Source organism: Adiantum capillus-veneris, chromosome 17, assembly GCF_014529385.1.
Source record: "Adiantum capillus-veneris isolate H3 chromosome 17, ASM1452938v2, whole genome shotgun sequence".
Taxonomy (NCBI): domain Eukaryota; kingdom Viridiplantae; phylum Streptophyta; class Polypodiopsida; order Polypodiales; family Pteridaceae; genus Adiantum; species Adiantum capillus-veneris.
In genome coordinates this window covers 146,494,169-146,513,715 of record NC_140947.1, presented here as the reverse complement: position 1 = coordinate 146,513,715, position 19,547 = coordinate 146,494,169, and the positions used below count along the sequence as shown (strand labels likewise).

General features: G+C 47.3%; 1 protein-coding gene across 2 annotated transcripts in view; it reads right to left on the bottom strand.

The window, feature by feature from the left end:
- LOC147438280 (protein PSK SIMULATOR 1-like) overlaps nt 1–19,547 on the bottom strand; it is a 110,997-nt gene that overhangs the window by 13,200 nt on the left and 78,250 nt on the right. For both annotated transcript variants that reach the window (XM_086487578.1, XM_086487579.1), the window contains exons 3-4: nt 6,606–6,698; nt 6,377–6,467 (exon numbers count right to left, since the gene is read on the bottom strand). In XM_086487578.1, the coding sequence (XP_086343704.1) occupies nt 6,377–6,467; nt 6,606–6,698 (184 nt within the window). The remainder of the gene's footprint in view (nt 1–6,376; nt 6,468–6,605; nt 6,699–19,547) is intronic.

The window sequence follows — 19,547 nt, the reverse complement described above, 5'->3', positions numbered from 1 at the left end:
AAGTTCATCAAAGGATTCCATAGAAGTAAGGGAATCAGATGATAGTGCGTCCGAGGGTTCCAATGAACTAAGGAAACCAAATGCAAGTTCATCAGAGGATTTCGGAGAAGAAAGGGAATCAGATGATAGTGCATCTGAAGGTTCCGACGAAGTAGGGAAATCAGCTTATAGTTCATCGAAGAATCCGACGATTGAAATTGAAATGCCATAGACAGGGAAGGCCAGCGAGGCTAGCAACAGGTCCAAGGGACAAGAAAACTTAATAGAACATAAAGGGAATCAGCTAGTAGATCAGAGAATTCCAAAGATCTGGATTAAAGTGCCAAACAAGGGAGGCCAGTAGGGCTACCAACAAGTCACAGGGCACAAGAACAAAACAGAAAGAGAAGCTAGGTCCATCGGATAATTTGGTCAAGGGTACTTTTTCGCCATCAGGGCCTCGATGCAAAGTGGATGGAGGAGGAGAACATCTCAAATTCTCCTCAGAGAGAGTTGTACTTCGAAGCTTTTGGATCATAAGCAATGTATATGCCAAAAGTTATCGTTGAATCAGCAGGTTGAATCTGGTGTGGTGCAGACTGCACAAGAGGGGAGCCACTCCACTTCTTTGTCACAAATTGCCTACATTGAATAAAGTCACTAATTTCTCGTTGACATTTTAGGGAAATTGACGAACTGACAATATTTTGCGGAATGACTTTATGAACAGATGTGCACTGCATTGGGAATTTCCTTAATTGAACTGAAAACATGTACCCTTTCATGTGTGTATTGTTAGGGACATGTAGAGAAAGATTAAATGTCTGCAGCATTTTGTCTAATGAATGATTTGAACTTAGTATATATAGACATCTGTTAGAGATTAGGGAGATCTCGATGTGATGGGTAAGTGAATGAGAACTGAATGTGAATTGACTGAGATTCTAGTGCATCAGTATGTCTAGTTGGATGAGATGACTTAATACAGCTATGAGTGCATCAAGAGTTCCAGAAGGATGAGATGGTTGTACAATGATCTAGATGCATCAAGACTTTTCGACGGAATAAGATAGCTAGATTGGATGATTGAAATACCGTGTTCAATGGGAACTAAGTGTGATTTTGTGAATTGCATGCTATGTGGATGTACTGTCTTGTGGAATGGTCATGGGCATAGTTTGCTTGATTGAAATGTGAAAAGAAAGGATTTGCATCTGTTAGTAACAAGATTTAGTAGATCAAGATATCCGTGGAAAGATCAACGCGGTCTCAATCTGATTGCTAAATGGTTACCATGATCATGATTTGTATCTGAGACCCTCAACGAAAACATGATTGATCAGTTGACTGATGTCTTTGTACAAGTGTTGGATTGGTGGAGTCTGGTGTATAAGTATATAGAATCAGTGTCTACTGAAGAGAGTTTCTCGCCTTTGGCTGTTTTAATAAATGTAATTGAGGGCGATTAAAATTCTTTCAAGAAGGGGAAATGTCACCAAGTGATGACATGGTGTGCCCAATTGGAAAGGAATGGCAGAGAAGACAAGAGATACTAAACCAAGAAGATGGCCGATGGGGCCTAAGGGGTTAGGGTTTTAAATACCTAACCCCCTCTTAACTTAAAAGAACTTATGGAGCATCGGCTGAGGCGCATAAACCCAAAATATCAAAAGCTTGACGTCTAGACCTGATTTTTGTAAATCGCACTAACATGCTGATGTGGCAGACCATACGGATTCTTGGAAATTGTGATGTGCTGCTGACGTCATAGTTACCCGGAACGCGGAACGGGAACGGCAACGGGATCCCCGCGGAACGGGGGAACGGCTAGGGGTCCGGAACGGGAACGTCGCGGAACGGGAGGTATAAAAAACACCCAAATAGTGCAATTTTTAGCTCCTTGTGTTTAAATACAAGGAGTATTAGAGTGCTTTGACTCTAATACTCACAAAAAACTCGTTTTGAAGACCATTCAACCTTGCTATGACTAGATGATGAGAGAGAGAGAGAGAGAGAGAGAGAGAGAGAGAGAGAGATGGAGAGGGAGAGATTTGAGAGAGTGGGAGGGAGAGGAAGAGAGCTTGAAGGCTTGAAGCCTTGAGCCTTGAGAGAGTGAGTCTTGAGAGGGAGAGATCTTGAGAGTGAGAGGGGAGAGCTTGAGCCTTGAGGATTAGCTTGTGAAGAGAAAGGGGGAGGGGGGTGCATTTTATGAGTCCTTGAGGCCTTGCACACTTTCAAAAGAAGCCCAAACATTTACTTCAATTTTTTCAATTTTTGCCAAATTTGTTTGTGGCCGTTGGCCGTTCCAGGGGTATTCCGGAACGGTCCGGGGGCGTTTCGGAACGTTCCGGAACGGCCGTTCCGGTTTGCATTGGCCACCCGGAATGTCAAACATTCCGGGACGTTCCGGAACGTTCGGGAAGGGAACTGTCCCCCGGAACGCCGGAACAGGGGCTAGGGAGCGTTCCCCGGTAACTATGGCTGACGTGGCAAGTTGTTCGGAATTTTGTGATTTGTGCTAACAGTGCCATGTAGCAAGCTGGTTGTGGACAGTTTTACGTAGTGATTTTGGTCCAGATGCTTTTTGTGGTGAAATGCCTATAGATTGAATGCTTTTGGGACTGTACTTTTTGGCATCCCTTAAACTGTTTGAAAGCGCCCTTTGGGCTACTCCTCTGCAAAGCATATGGACACAATCTTAGAGAGAGTTGTACTTTGCAAGCATAATAATAAAGAAATGCCGGAAGGGCCGCCAATCTTTAGGGCTAGTGCATCTTGGCTCGAAACTCCGCCGTGCCGTGTCAATTCTCTCTGTCTACTACGAGATACGAGGCCGCTTCCACTGCTTGTTCAGAGAGGGCTTTGGACCACTGTCCAGAGTCATGAGCTACGAGGATCAAAGATGCATGGGTTTGTTCCTGCTCGAGTTGCGCAGACACAGAGAGAGTCTGATGAGAGGAGAGGCTAGCCAGTCTCAAGAGACACATCACAGACTTCTTTAGAGCAGACACTGGACACCTAGAGGAGCTATTACCACAGCAGATCTTGTCGCCTCACACCAGAGGCACATTGATCGATCGAGCGACTGAGCTGGGGAGATCCAGACGCCCGCGACTACGGAGGACTACACAGCATAGACGGAGGCTACATCAGAGGATTCAGATAACTTTGGCCCGACATGCACGACGCCCCGTCAGACTACTATCCATGCAGGAGATTGATGAGATCCGCCAGCAACCGATGCTGGATTTCTTGTGACTTGTGATATAGCTATCCCAGCTAGCTGCTTAGTTCACACCTACCAGTTTAGGATCCCACGGTACTTTTATTTTATCATTTTGTTACTCTGACTTTGTATCAGATTCACCACATTGTAACGCTTTGGTTTATAGGTCATTTTGGCCTTTTGAAGACGTTAATATAACATTTCATTTCATTTCATCTCTCTCTCTCTCTCTCTCTCTCTCTCTCTCTCTCTCTCTCTCTCTCTCTCTCTCTCTCTCTCTCTCTCTCTCTCTCTCTCTCTCTCTCTCTCTAAGTTCAGTGATTTTGCAGTTTATGTTCTTCTGTTGCTACTGATGTCTCGCTTGGGAGTGTCCAAGCATGTAACATGGAGAACTTGTGATCGAGCTAGCCACGGGGTAATAAAGTTGTACCACTCATTGGTGTTCTTTCAGTCAACATCCAAGCGTACAATGGCAAGGCAGACTTTCACATGAACTTTGGGCATTGCAACGCTCTTTTGGGCATGCCATGGCACAACAAGAACGATGCTACCATTCATATCTAAATTTGAACCATTTCTTTGGTATAGAACGACAAGGCAATCGTACTTCAAGTTCGACTAGCAGAGACAAACCCAGAATGATTATAAGTTTGCTTTGTATTTAGATACTTTTGAACTTTGTGTGAGAATAATGTTTGCAAAATTGTTTGAAATAGAATTTATCTATTTTGAACTTGGCTTGATGTCGATTGAGGTTGATTGATTCTGGTTTTCAATTGTATTATTCCTTGTTAATAACTCATGGCTCGTACATTGGTATGGGAGGAGTATTCAATGGAAAATAGTGATTGAAAGATCTGAATCAACTCATCGCTCGGGCCTTGAGGAGTATTCATGTGGATGTTGTAATTAGAAACCTCTAACCGACGCACGTTGTGGTCTAGGGAGCGTTTAGTTGTACATGGAACCTCCAAACGTCGCAGGCTGTGGTTTCGGGGATGTTTGGTTGTATATGGCCTTTGAATCTCATGGCTCAGACTTAGGTTTTCGGAGGGAGTATTCATAGGGATGTGTGGCCTTTGCATTTCTCATGGCATGGACCTTGGTTCTCAGGGGGACTATTCATTGGAGAATTTATGTCTTGATGTCTTGTGATTGCATCTGTGTTGCGTGATGTGCCACCCAAATATGTTCCCAACTGGGTGAGATGGCCTAGGTAAGCCGCATGCATGGTCCCCTTGCCGAAAGGCACGGCAACATAACTCCATCTGGGAAAACCGAAACAATCCAGCAATGCTCCACATTGTGTAACCTCCATCGACTTTCCTTGGTGAAGAGAGGTCGGGGTAATCAAGGGTAAAAGACAGGGAAGTCGTAGACGAGGATCCATAGCCTCCACATACCCAAATCAGCCCCCGACCAGAAAAAAACAGCAAGCTTCTTCACTCTCAATCAAGTCCAAAACGGCACCGGATCAGCGTATACCGAGCATCCAAGGTGGTTCCGTCACCTAGGGCTCTGATACCATGTCAGAATAGGCAGCGGAAGATGCAGTGAAGACAAGAACTGGCGTGTGATCCGATGGACACCTTGATTCCAATCTCGCTCACTCTGATAAGATCCTCTCACACAAGAGAACACCTCAAATGCCATATGAATGAACAAGGCAACTGTGGAGAAGAGAGATCATTGAGGTAAGAAGAGACGGACATCTGAAAATGAGAGAGAGAGAGAGAGAGAGAGAAAGAGAGATCTAGGAAAGGCTCTCCATGCTGATAACAAACTACTCACACAAGTGACCAAGGGTGGTCCATGACAGATCTGACATGCCCCAATGGATAGACCCGAGGTACACACAATTGTGAGTGCTACTGCCATCTGCTCATGCACAAGAGACCACTGACATGGTCTCCGCATGGGTACCACCTCTAACATGCTCTTAGAGCATAGATCTAGCGCATCTCCTCCTGGCAAACTAGATCTGAATCTGGATCTCAGATGAGAAACTCTGCCACTACAAGAACAGAAAGCCATGTAAGGCTGCCCTGAGGAGGGAAGTGCACGAGAAGCTGGGCAGAAACGCTAGGAAGATGTCCTCCAGTACCTGCCAGCCTTGCCCTCATCTGCACCCGAGAGGCTGCCCCCCTGTGAGTTCTAACTGATGTGTTTGTAGAAGTAACCCCCCCCCCCCCCCGGGCACATATATATGTACCTCAGCCAGCTGACCAACCCAGCCTCATGCCTCACGACCTCATAAAATAGGGGAAAGCATGGCACAAGGCAGCAGATGGTACCAGTGCCTGAGGAAAAAATAGGAGAGGCTGGAATAAAATATCCGAGGCCTGCAAGAGCCTACATGGCCATGGGACCAACCAAGCTAAACATGGCTGCAAAATCCCCACATGAGAACAACCTCACTCTGCCCAGGCACAGCCACAAAACAGTCCTCACTCCCTAACACCTGTCGCTGGGAGAAACTAGGAGTCTAGGACCAACTGAATGAATCCAGAGAGATGCCATAACTCTAACAGAGGAGGCAAGTGTACTGCATTTTCATTCATGGAACGCTTTTGAAGCCTGAATTTTCATCAAACAGTGGAATAGGACTAAAAGACTGCAACTTCAGCCCAAAGCGTATCGGACGAATAATTTTTGGCATCAGCAGGAGGAGTGGATGCATTGCGATTGCAGCCTTATATAAACCTAGCTTAAAGAATCCAGGATATGCCCAGATTCACATTTAAAGGAAAGTGCAAGGTATAGACTCCTGGCAGTCATCCACAAGCCATTTAACAATCAGCTCCATCATACATTGCCATTGCAGTCTTGGACAGCCCTTCATACCGTGTTTACAACTGAAGAGAGACAGCAGAATGGAGAAACCCATTTTCAAAAAGGACTGTTTGTTGCTTTCAGCCAAGCAGCATCCCGTGTACCCATGCTTGTAATCAGGATATGAGAGAGAGTCACCTTAAACTCACAATTGAAAAGGTGAAAACCATTCTGCAAAAATCCTTGAATAACACGCCAGGGATCATCAATCAATCAGCAAGATTCACAATTTCACTTTTACACCTAAACTGTCCCTTGAACTTCAAAAGACTCACAGCATGTGCAACATATTTTTGAGCCCTGGCTTTGACTCACAAACAGCAACTCTGAGAAACTTACAGCTGTATATTGTGCTGAAGTCATCAAGTTTTGCATTTCATTCTCTGCCTCTTCCCTAGTCTGCCTTTGTGTAAAACCCTCCAGATCCAGACTTTAATCCAAGAAGCATGATATCAGAAGCTTGTCATTAAACTCGTGCACAGGAAGTATAGCTTCATTGCTAGAAAAAAAGTTACCTTTTGCATGAAAAAACAACACCAAAAGAAACGCTAAAATTAAAGAGGCTCACTTTTGGAAGAGTCGATCCAATTGGTGCCATTGAGGATCTCGACAATGATTCCCAAAACGAACTACTTCTCCTGAAAATATTTTCAGCTCATTCCTGGACAAGAGAAGAAAGATCTCTCTCTCTCTCTCTCTCTCTCTCTCTCTCTCTCTCTCTCTCTCTCTCTCTCCTCACCTCACCTCACCTCACCGTCTAGGTACTATGGACACGTGCGGGGGTTTGAGAGTGCCCGGTAACGGGAGTGTCCCCCCCCACTTCATCACGTGGAGGTAATCGGGGGAGTCCGCCACGCATGGGGACTCCATGACCCAGTTTCGGGGCCGTCGGCTCGTAGCCGGCGGGTCTCTTCAGCAAACATCGGCAAGGCGCCACACGCGGACAGGTGATCCGTTTTGGACGTTCAAGTACTCCACGCGGAGGTCTTGACTTCCTCTTCAAGCTCAGCTATGTACATTCACGAACGCACGCCTGAGGCGCTCCTCGTTCGCAGACGAAGGCTGCGGCAGATTCGTAGTCGGTTCGTTTCGGCGAGCATCGGCTCGATGCTACACGCGGACGGTATGTCCGATTTGGACGTTTAGGTACTCCACGGGGAGACCTCGGCTTCCTCTTCGAGATCAGCCATGCACATTCATGAACGCACGCCCATGGCGCTCCTCGTTCTCAACTGACGGGCTGTTGGCAGGTTCAGCCCACCAGGGACTTTTCGGCATTTTTCCAAGTTAGCCCAAAGTGGCCTGAGAGAGTTCCAGGGGGACCTCTTAAATATACGCTCAAGGCACGAATGGCCCGTTTGCTCAACATTGATCCTAAAGACGCTTCCGCACTCAGCTAAACTTCAACTCCGCGCGGTGCCACCAAGGCTCCCGCGCGCGTCAAGCAAGACATGGTCTCGGGCCGTTTTCTGGACGAGCCCATCATGAGCCGCCAAAGGGACTCAAGTCAGTGGACACGAGCTTCCCAACATGCAAGCTCCAAGTTGCGGGCCCTTGGCCTCTTGGTGAAAAGAGGATGCCATTCAAAAGTGCAAAGAGGAAATGACGGAGACCATCACCAAGATGAACCGCAATCTCTTGGGCACAATAAACATGCTCGAAGGACGCGTGTTGATCCAAGAGAGCAAGATAAATACGCTGGAAGACCGAGTGACGACTCAGGATGAAGAGATTGCATCACTCAAGAAAGATCTGGCCGAAGCACAATCAAGAAACACACTGTAAGAGGGCGAACTGCAACCCTCAATAATCGAAGAAATCAACACGATCAAGGAGCAAGTACAGGCCATCAAAGAGGGAGAAGAGCAACACAAAGAAATGACGACTTCTTGGGTGGATGTTCTTACCAAAACTCAACAGAAGGCGGATGAAGCCGAGAAATGGATCAAGGTGGCCAAGAAAGGAAAAGGCAAGGAAATAACGCCCACATCCACACCCACTATCATTAATCAGACACTAGAGGAGGAGCAAAGAAGACAGGTGTGCGCTTTACATGTGAGAATTTGCGGTCTTAAAGACAAAGGCAATGTGGAAGAACAGGTAAAAGAACTCATAGCCCTGATGGGGGTTCATGAGCCGACGCACACAAGAGCATGGAGAGTGGACAACATAAAGAAAAATGGAAGCAGTGGGGAAACCTCAAAAGAAAGAGCACTCATCCTCCGTTTTCCCTCCATGGAAGCGAAGAAGTCCTTCTTGAAGAAAAGACCAGCTCTTAAAGAGACGGGCATCTTTCTCGGGGATGATCTCACCCTCTCGCACATCGCTCATATGCAGGAAGTAATGCCGGAGATTAGAGCGGCAAGGGGAAAAGGCAAGATTGCCTTTTACCGAGATGGAAGAGTGGTAATCCTAGAGCGACGCTCCACATGACGGTGCGAGACTTATGGGACCACACTCCAAGTGGCTGCCTGGAACTGTAATGGATCTATGCGTCTTGACGTGGGTGCTTTTAAGGATAGCTTTACTAGGAAGAGACATCATCTTTTACTCTGAGACACACCACGCCCCTGGGCAATCCATGCCTCACATCAATGGATACAGGTGGGAGACAACTTACAGACAGGAGACACGCTCAAAGCACATAGGACGGGGCTCGGGGGGAGTGGAAGTGTTATTTAGAGAGGATCTGCAACCATTGATACATATAGCCCGGAGGGATGAGCACGATAGGTACATGTGGGTGAGATTGAAAGCAGAGACAGGCAGATATCTATACCTTGCTATTTGCTACTTTCCCCCGAGTACATCAGTTTATGCATCACCCAGAGGACAGTCCCCTTTCTCTATTTTGGATGATGACATATGGGAGTTCTCTAGAGATGGTGACATTATCATTCTAGGGGACTTCAATGCTAGGACTACCCATCACCAGACAATGTTTTATGACACTTCAAAGGAGATGCTAAGAGAGCTAGATGTTGTAGAGACGGGCCTGTCCAAACTATCACACGATGTGGAATATACTGAGTACGGGCGACACTTGATAGACATGGGCACCGCACATGGATTGGCCATCTTGAATGGCCTACAGAGATTTCTTGTTGCGCGAGGTTTCACATGCTTCCCACACAGACATGGAGCCAGCACAGTGGACTATGTCATGGCACAGCCGAATCTCATCTCTACTATCCACAATCATACAGTTGGGCCCAGACCGGTCGAGGTGGCAGTGGACCATGCTCCGGCGTCGATGACCGTCTCCTTCCAGTTCAGTGTAACACACAGGCCACGGGTAGCAGCCCCTACTCGCTACACCTTCACACGGGAGACGGATTCTGTGTACATAGACGGAATCTACAGACGCCTATGCACTGTGGACCCGGGGCGACCTCTGGAGGAGCTAACTACTATACTAACACAGACATTACATGATGCAGCAGCAGAGGCATACCCACACACCAAGCCTGAGCAGAGACGCCGATCAGGGAGCCTGCCTCAGAAAAACTGGTACGATGAGGAGTGCCGCCAGACTAGAGCCAGACATCAGAGGAAGGTGCTTTTGGGGACGTCCCTCACAGACAGTCACAAATTGACTTCCAACGCCTGGTGCGGCGGAAGAAGAGGGCTTTTTTGGCCAGACTCGAGCAAGATCTATACCAACTAGTCTTGAGTCCGGACTCACGTGAGGCGTGGCGGCTCTTTCAGTACCCAGAGCTCTATTGATGCGCAGATTTCAGAAAATGGGAGTACCCACAGAGCTAATTTGGGGGATCATGGCATTGTACAGATTAGTAGTAGGGCATGTACGCACCCCTCAGGGACTTTCTACACCGGTTCACTCCACTATTGGGGTGAAGCAGGGCTGCTGTCACTAGCGTGTGACTACTATCTATCCTTTTTGTTGATTTCATTCTTATTATTTATTTACTTTCACTTTTTGAAAACACCCCTCGAGAAATCTAACTGCCCTGCATTACATAGCTAGTGTGGAACTGTCCAGAGGGAGTCCAGGCATGAGGGCAAGAGAGCACTAAGGTTGGACAAAGACTATGGTTAGCCAAAGTGGGGTCATTGACTAGCCAAAGTGGAATCCTTTGCTACAGAGCCTACATTTCAGTTCTAGGTGTGGCTGCAGTGTACAAAGAGGGTCATATGACCTAGAAAGATACAATGGCAGCATCTCCTAAAATTTAGGGAACTGCTATTTTGGGACCTGAAAATGTGTTTGCGTCATTACCTCCGGAATGACAAGGGGAACATTTTCTTACTCTGCCGTGAAGTCAACTGGGCAACCGATTGGGAGATTTTTAGGCGGCAACCCCGAAACGGGAAAATGCTTATAAATGTGCCAAGTGGCACCTTCTGGTGCACTTGCCTCATGCAACAAGAGTTGGCGCTGAATTTAGGAGGGGGAGAGCCTCATTTTTAGTTTTGTCACAGGTAAAGAGCTATGGAGTGCTTGCTTTCCCTCTTATGCACAGTGCGGTGCCAGGAGTGATGCCCTGCACGCTACGCATTGCCCTCTCTCCCCCCTATGGCAGTATGTTATGCCCCTCTAGTGGGCTTTTCATTTGACCAATGTACAGTTGTGTGGGTTCATGCGCGATTGCCGAGGCAAGAGCCTCTTGCACAGGTACTGTATTAGCTAGCGATTAATCCCCCGCAGGTACAGGTGAATTCGGAGAGGTTTCACGCTAGAAATCTCGTCCGATTCAAAGGGCAAGTAGCCCTACACGTGCGGGAGCTCAAGGACTTGCTACGGATGCGACCGACACGCGAAACGGAGCGGGAAACAGTAAATTACAGCCTGCTGTGTATTTTTGCAGGTTTAGGGTTTTGGCCCTAAACGGTCCCTAATACCCCTAGGAGGTTCGGGGACGCGAGGGGACCGCTGTACAGGTGATCTGGCGCATTTTCAGGGCTGAAAACAGAGGATTCAGCATGCTGCAGATTCTCGCCAGGTTTTGCAAAGTGCTCGTATGCGTCGGGAAAGTCATTCAATGCGTGGGAATACTGACTGTGAAGGATCCTAATACAGTTATGCTGCCGAAATCGGGTTGGAATAGTTGAAATTCAGCCGAGTTTGTGCGGGGCAGCTTGTAGGGAACCTCAGCATTTATTCTCTCTTTTAAACAATAAAGAAATACCGAAAGGGGCGCATAAGTTAGGGGCCAATCTGGTGTTGGTCTACTCATACAGGTGCAATCTAGCAGCCTGTATCCCTCTCCCCTCTCTTGTGTCATTATAGCACAGGTAGAATAGACGACTAATAATGGGTGAAAGCTAAATCAAGGTTTGAAGTAAAGTCTACCGCCCTTTTTGGATTGAACAGGCCGGTTTGAGCTGCCCGCTCTCTCCGACTCTTTTCGGTATGTATGTGGATGAGGTTTCTGACTACATTGAGAGCGATGGTGATAGAGGTGCACAGTTGGCAGGGACATGGATTCCACTGTTGTTATATGCTGATGATATAGTGTTGATCTCCAAATCTCCAAAGGGAATGCAACGTCAATTGCATGCTTTGCATAGGTTTGCCCACGAAAGTGGTTTGTCTATCACCCTTGGTAAAACCAAGGTTATTTAATACCACCCCACAGTGGATCACGAGGTCAGCACCTACATTCACATACGGCCAGGAGACTGTGGAGTACACAGATGCTTACACCTACCTTGGAGTGGTTTTTAGCGGACCTGCATTTACACTCAGAAGAGCAAAAGAGACCACACTGACTAGAGCCCACACAGCATTGGGTAGATTGGAGAAGATGTGTTTCCAGGTTCAATTTCAGGAGCCCCGCACGAAGCTCTGGCTCTTTGACACTTTGGTGGCTTCAGCATTGCTCTATGGAGCTGAGATATGGGGACCTTCATTGGATCACCACGGGAGGCCGGGTTGCACAGATGGATGGGAGAACATGGAGAAACCTCTCGTCCCTATGATCTCGCGGCTCATTAGAGCCAGGCATCAGTACCACGGGCCATTATCCGAGCAAAGCTAGCGGCCCCCCCACTAGTGGTGGAGGCGCTCACCAGATCAGTCTCCTTCATAAACCGCACATGGGAACTTCCTAGAGACAGATATGCTCGCATTGCACTTGAGTCCTCTCGACAGTTAGCCATGCAAGGAGATACAACATGCTGGCATGGGGAGATGGCATCATGGTTTCAGGCACATGGGGTTAGCATAGACATGCTGCCACCATTCAGTACTCATTGGATACACCATCTCTCACTCTTACACAGTCAGAGATCACCAAGCTCATCCGCCAAGACCTGACCAGCTAGACACCACGAGGACATGGATACAGCCACAAAGACGTCACTCACAGACAGTCACAGATTGACATCCGACGCCTGGTGCGGCGGCAGAAGAGGGCTTTTTTGGCCCGACTCGAGCAGGATCTATACCAGCTATTCTCGAGTCCGAACTCGCGTGAGGCGTGGCGGCTCTTTCAGTACCCAGAGCTCTATTGATGCGCAGATTACAGGAAATGGGAGTACCCACAGAGCTCATTTGGGGGTCATGGCATTATACAGATCAGTAGTAGGGCATGTACGCACCCCTCAGGGGCTTTCTACACCGGTTCACTCCACTATTAGGGTGAAGCAGGGCTGCTGTCACCAGCGTGTGACTACTATCTATCCTTTTTCTTGATTTCATTCTTATTAGTTATTTACTTTCACTTTTTGGAAACACCCTTCGAGAAATCTAACTGCCCTGCATTGCATAGCTAGTGTGGAACTGTCCAGAGGGAGTCCAGGCATGAGGGCAAGAGAGCACTAAGGTTGGACAAAGACTATGGTTAGCCAAAGTGGGGTCATTGACTAGCCAAAGTGGAATCCTTTGCTACAGAGCCTACATTTCAGTTCTGAGTGTGGCTGCAGTGTACAAAGAGGGTCAGATGACCTAGAGAGATACAATGGCAGCATCTCCTAAAATTTAGGGAACTGCTATTCTGGGACCTGAAAATGCGTTTGCGTCATTACCTCCGGAATGACAAGGGGAACATTTTCTTACTCTGCCGTGAAGTCAACTGGGCAACCGGTTGGGAGATTTTTAGGCGGCAACCCCGAAACGGGAAAATGCTTATAAATGTGTCAGATTTTGTCACAAGTTAAGAGCTATGGAGTGCTTGCTTTCCCTCCTATGTACAGTGCGGTGCCAAGAGTGATGCCCTGCACGCTACGCACTGCCCTCTCTCCCCCCTATGGCAGTATGTTATGCCCCTCTAGTGGGCTTTTCATTTGACCAATGTACAATTGTGTGGGTTCATCCGCGATTGGCGAGGCAAGAGCCTCTTGCACAGGTACTGGATTAGCTAGCGGCTAATCCCCCGCAGGTACAGGTGAATTCGGAGAGGTTTCACGCCAGAAATCTCGTCCGATTCAAAGGGCAAGTAGCCCTACACGTGCGGGAGCTCAAGGACTTGCTACGGATGCGACCGGCACACGAAGTGGAGCGGGAAACAGTAAATTACAGCCTGCTGTGTATTTTTGCAGGTTTAGGGTTTTGGCCCTAAACGGTCCCTAATACCCCTAGGAGGTTCGGGGACGCGAGGGGACCGCTGTACAGGTGATCTGGCACATTTTCAGGGCTGAAAACAGAGGATTCAGCGTGCTGCAGATTCTCGCCAGGTTTTGCAAAGTGCCCGTATGCGTCGGGAAAGTCGCTCAATGCGTGGGAATACTGACTGTGAAGGGTCCTAGTACAGTTATGTTGCCAAAATCGGGCCGGAACAATTGAAATTCAGCCAAGTTTGTGCGGGGCATCTTGTAGGGAACCTCAGCGTTTATTCCCTCTTTTAAACAATAAAGAAATACCGAAAGGGCGCCTAAGTTAAGGGCCAATCTGGTGCTGGTCTACTCATACAGGTGCAATCTAGCAGCCTGTATCCCTCTCCCCTCTCTTGTGTCATTATAGCACAGGTAGAATAGACGACTAATAATGGGTGAAAGCTAAATCAAGGTTTGAAGTAAAGTTTACCGCCCTTTTTGGATTGAACATGCCGGTTTCAGCTGCCCGCTCTCTCCTACTCTTTTCGGTATGTATGTGGATGAGGTTTCTGACTACATTGAGAGCGATGGTGATAGAGGTGCACAGTTGGCAGGGACATGGATTCCACTGTTGTTATATGCTGATGATATAGTGTTGATCTCGAAATCTCCAAAGGCAATGCAACGTCAATTGGATGCTTTGCATAGGTTTGCCCACGAAAGTGGTTTGTCTATCACCCTTGGTAAAACCAAGGTTATTTAATACCACCCCACAGTGGATCACGAGGTCAGCACCTACATTCACATACGGCCAGGAGATTGTGGAGTATACAGATGCTTACACCTACCTTGGAGTGGTTTTTAGCGGACCTGCATTCTCACTCAGAAGAGCAGAAGAGACCAGACTGACTAGAGCCCACACAGCATTGGGTAGATTGGAGAAGATGTGTTTGCAGGTTCAATTTCAGGAGCCCCGCACGAAGCTCTGGCTCTTTGACACTTTGGTGGCTTCAGCATTGCTCTATGGAGCTGAGATATGGGGACCTTCATTGGATCACCACGGGAGGCCGGGTTGCACAGATGGATGGGAGAACATGGAGAAACCTCTCGTCCCTATGATCTCGCGGCTCATTAGAGCCAAGGCATCAGTACCACGGGCCATTATCCGAGCAGAGCTAGCGGCCCCCCCACTAGTGGTGGAGGCGCTCACCAGATCAGTCTCCTTCATAAACCGCACATGGGAACTTCCTAGAGACAGATATGCTCGCATTGCACTTGAGTCCTCTCGACAGTTAGCCATGCAAGGAGATACAACATGCTTGTATGGGGAGATGGCATCATGGTTTCAGGCGCATGGGGTCGGCATAGACAGGCTGCCACCATTCAGTACTCATTGGATGCACCATCTCTCACTCTTACACAGTCAGAGATCACCAAGCTCATCCGCCAAGACCTGACCCAGCTAGACACCACGAGGACATGGATACAGCCAGCACAGGAATTTGGCACGAAGATGGCTTTCTACAGAGACGACCTTCTCCAGCTTACGGAGGATGGTTTTGTGACGAGACCCAGATACATGGACACCCGCTTGTCTCATGGGATACGATGTGCTATTGGCCAGTTACGCACATCTTCTCACCAGCTGCAGATTGAGACTGGGAGATACAGCGGAATACCAGTAGAGGCCAGGACATGCCCCTTGTGTGACATGGAGCCTGAGACAGAGTTGCATTATACATGCCGCTGCCCCACCTACTACGAGATACGAGGCCGCTTCCATTGCTTGTTGAGAGAGGGTTTTGGACCACTCTCAAGAGTCATGGGATACGAGGATCAGAGATGCCTGGGTTTGTTCTTGCTCGAGCTGCATAGACACAAAGATAGCCTGAGAGTGGCGAGGCTAGCCAGCCTCAAAGACGGATCACAGACTTCTTTAGAGCAGACACGGGACAGCCGCAATAGCCACTCCCACAGCAGAGCTCCCCCTCGTCTCACACCAGAGGCACACTGATCGACCGAGCGACTGAACTGGGGAAACCCAGGCGCCCACGACTGCGGAGGACTACACAGTATCAACGGAGGCTACGTCAGCAGATTCGGAGCACTCTGGATAGGCATACACGACGCCCGGTCAGACTACTAACCATGGAGGAGATTGATGAGATCCGCCAACGACTGATGCTAGATCTCCTGTGATTCAACTATCCCAGCAAGCCGCCCATTTTTGCTTAGTTCACAGCGACCAATCTAGGATCCCATAGTATATATCTTTGTTTTGTATTGTTGTTATTTTGTTACTCTGACTTTGTATCAGATTCACCACCTTGTAACTTTCTGGTCTCGTAGGTCACTATGGCCTTTTGAAGACGTTAATATAACATTTCTTTTCTCTCATGTGTGTGTGTGAGTGTGTGGGTGTGTGAGTGTGTGTGCTGAGCTTTCGGGGTGTTGTGTCGAGCAGCTTTGTTAGTGAGTTCGCGAGCAAGTATGAGTCAAGAAAGACAGCGCGAGCAAGTCTGAGAGAATTCGCGTTCAGCTTTTTCTGCTGCGTTCCTTTGTGCGCTGCGAGCAGGTGACCCAGGGCGTGCTGCAATTTGTGCCTGTGCCCGTCCCCTACGCCTGCTGGTTGGGCTGATTTGGGCGATGCCTGCTTTGTTGTCCAACAGTTTTTACGTATGCTGCAGAAGGGGTTTTTTTATCGTCTCTTTTTTCTCAAAGGGTGTTCTCAGCATACTCAGTGCAGGTTTCTGTATACAGTTTGGTGGAGCAGTGACAGGCTTTTGTACAACTGCTGTTTGTTTTTGTACAGAGAAATTTGATAAAACAAAAAAGTGATAAAAAAATCTGCTGGTATTTTTGGGTGCTCGTTACTTAGGTAAGGTGTTCCTGCTTTATGTTCGACTCTTTGTGTGTGTGTAAGCGTCGGAAAGCCATGGGAAGTTTCTCAGAGGCCTCGTATGAGATTAAAGCCTGTTTGTATGAAGACTTTGAGGAGGCTCGGAAAGCCTAGAATGCACAACCCCCTCTTCTCGTAGTTCGTATTCCTATGCAGGAACTCATGGACCTGGTTGCGCAATATGCAATGAATGCTGTTATTTTGTTTTTTCCGGGGAAAATGCCTACTGCGCAAGATGTTGGGCAATGGGTTGATTTTTTGCTCAAACGTCAGGTTGTCCGAGGTGTCTATTTTGGTGCTCGTGGCTTTTACGAAGTCCTTTTGGCGGATTCTGAAGCCAGAAACCTGTTATTGGAAATGACTCCATTGTTTTTTGGCACAGAGATGACCCATGTCCTGCCATGGGCTTTGACAAAGGACTATCAAAGTCTTATTCGTCATAAATGTCCTGTGTGGGTGAAAATTGTAGATTTCCCTCGAGCTTGGAGACACTTTTTTCCTCTGTTGGTTGCACAACTTGGGAAGATGATTTGTTCTCCAAAGCTGGATGCGAATACCAATAGGTTTTGTATTTTATGGGACACTGACAAACCTACGACGGAAGGCATCATGGTTCATTCGGGGGATCCGTGGGTGGGCAAGCGCCCATTCAAATTTGAATGGGGCAAGTTTGCAAATTCATGTTTCAATTGTGGTAAGTTTGGGCTCAATGACCTGAACCCGTTCTCCAACCACCCGCTTGGGTAGTTCCATCTCTTGCTCCTATTTCTACAAGCAAAACTCTCAGTGAGTCTAAGCAAAATGGAAGTTTGGTTGTTAATGTAGCTCCTAATGTGGAAAAAGGAAAAGCCAAGTCTCTAAAGTCTACAGCTCCGGGTAATGGTAATGCTGTGAAGGGGAAAAATGTGGGGTCTAGCGATTCTGGTGCTTGGGTGACGCCCAAAAAGACGGTGAAGATTCGCACACCCCTCTCCTCTCGTAACTATGTTCCATCTACAAATACGAATAAGAATGCATCGTTTAAGCAACTCCGATGTAATGATAATCGTACGTTGATTGATGCATGGGAAAAAGCAATGCATTCTTATAAAGATGTACTTGTTGGTGAGGCCTCCGCCTCGCATTTGAACCCTGCAGACAACTGTTCCGCATTGAATCAACTTGTTCTCTTGCGCAAATGTGGTGGAAGAAGACGTGCACATGAGCACGTCTATGTAGTTCCTCCTCTTCTCTTGCCTTTGTACATATGATCTCCTATGCAGGATCACATCAAATGCATCTCATATAAGGTGCGTGGGTTATGCAACCTTCATAAATGACGCTTAACCTGGCACTATGTAAATACATGTAGAGCTGATATAGTTGTATTGCAAGAACATAATCACCACGAGTTTGTTGGCCAGTACTCTTATTTTGCGGCTTATTGGATTGTGTATGCTGGTTTACATGATTACTCTGGAGTAATGATATTGGTTAGGCATGAGCTACAGCCAATTCTGGTGAGGAATGATCCGAGCGAGGGGTCGTTGGATGATTGTGCAATGCTTGTTCAATGGTCAAATTTATGAAATTTGCAGGTTTGTATGCATATGCAGCTTCTGGGCAAAGGGCTGCCTTATGGCGAGATATCTCTTCTTATCCATGGACCTCCAATGCACTTCTTTGTGGTGATTTTAATAATACTACTAATGCGGGTGATAGCACCACAAGCAATTCTCATATGTTGTTTGTGGAGAGACAAGCATGGGATCATCTCTTGGTTTCTGCACAGATGTTTGACTTGTGGCGTTCTCTTTATCCGGACAGCACGGGTTTCACCTTTCAGCATGTTGCTCATCACTCGTATCGTGCACGTCTGAATAGATGGTATATTCTCCACAGGCAGCACTATGATGATTTTACATATGATGAAAATGGACTATTCCTTGTAGATGTCCGATCATCACCCTGTGATATTGAATTTGTGCTTTGGGAAATCGCTTCGTGATCGTGATAGACCTCTTTCTCGGAAGCGTCTGCTACATATAAATAATGCTTATCTTATCCATGACGCTTTTCGAGAAATGATTGCTGGACTGGTTCCCCCCTTCATTGTTCACATGCATCTAGATCTTGATGCTGCGTGGTTTCAATTATTTGTGCGACTGCAATGTGCTATTCAAGATTATGGCAAACAATATTTGCATTGGACTCGCGGCAAAGTTATGGATGCTAAACAGGCTTGCCAACACTTGCAGGAATTGGCTAATTCGAGGCATTTATCTGACTATGAGTTATCGGAGTTGTGTGAGGCCTCTGTATGCATACAACTTGATGATAAACGGAAGCTTGAAAATGGCAACCACGGGCTTGTCAACGGGCTTTTGCGGATAAAGGATGTGCTTCGAAGCAATTTTTAAAGCATTTGCATCACAGAAGACTTTCTCAGAGCATCAAGCATGTAAAGACTCCTTCAGGTGCTTGGACATTCTCTAAACAGGAACTTATTGACACCATGGTCTTGCATTATACACAAGTTTTTGCTGCTCCGCCTCAAGAACCGTTAGCAGTGCATCAAGCTCGACGGTTGCTGCTCTCTCATGTTCACCCGATCATTTCTTATCAGGACGCACCTTCCCTTGAGGAGCCTTTCAATGATTCTGAATTGCACAGTGCGCTGCTTTCATTGGGCCGCTGGCGATCTCCTAGCTGGGATGGGCTTACTATGGAGTTTTTTCTCTTTTTGGGAGACTTTGAAAGAGCCCTTGCTTTTCATGATGAATGCAGCATGGGAAAAACAAGATTTGCCGGTTTCTTGGAAAGATGGCATTGGCGAACAGAATTAAAGATCACCTTTTTGCAGGAATACATCAAGCTCAATATGGTTTCATACCACATCGGCAAATTAATGATAACTTGGCTAATGTGATGATTGGCATGGAATACGCAAAGTATATGCAGCACGATGTGCTTGTCATGCAGGTTGGTATTGAAAAGGCTTTCGATACTGTATAGTGGGACTTCATTGCAACCACGATGTGTTGCCTTGGGTTTGGTCCTAAATTTGCCAATATCGCTTATTTCTTGTATGCTTCCAGTTCGTCTTCGGCGATTCTTGATGGTGAGCTGACAGAC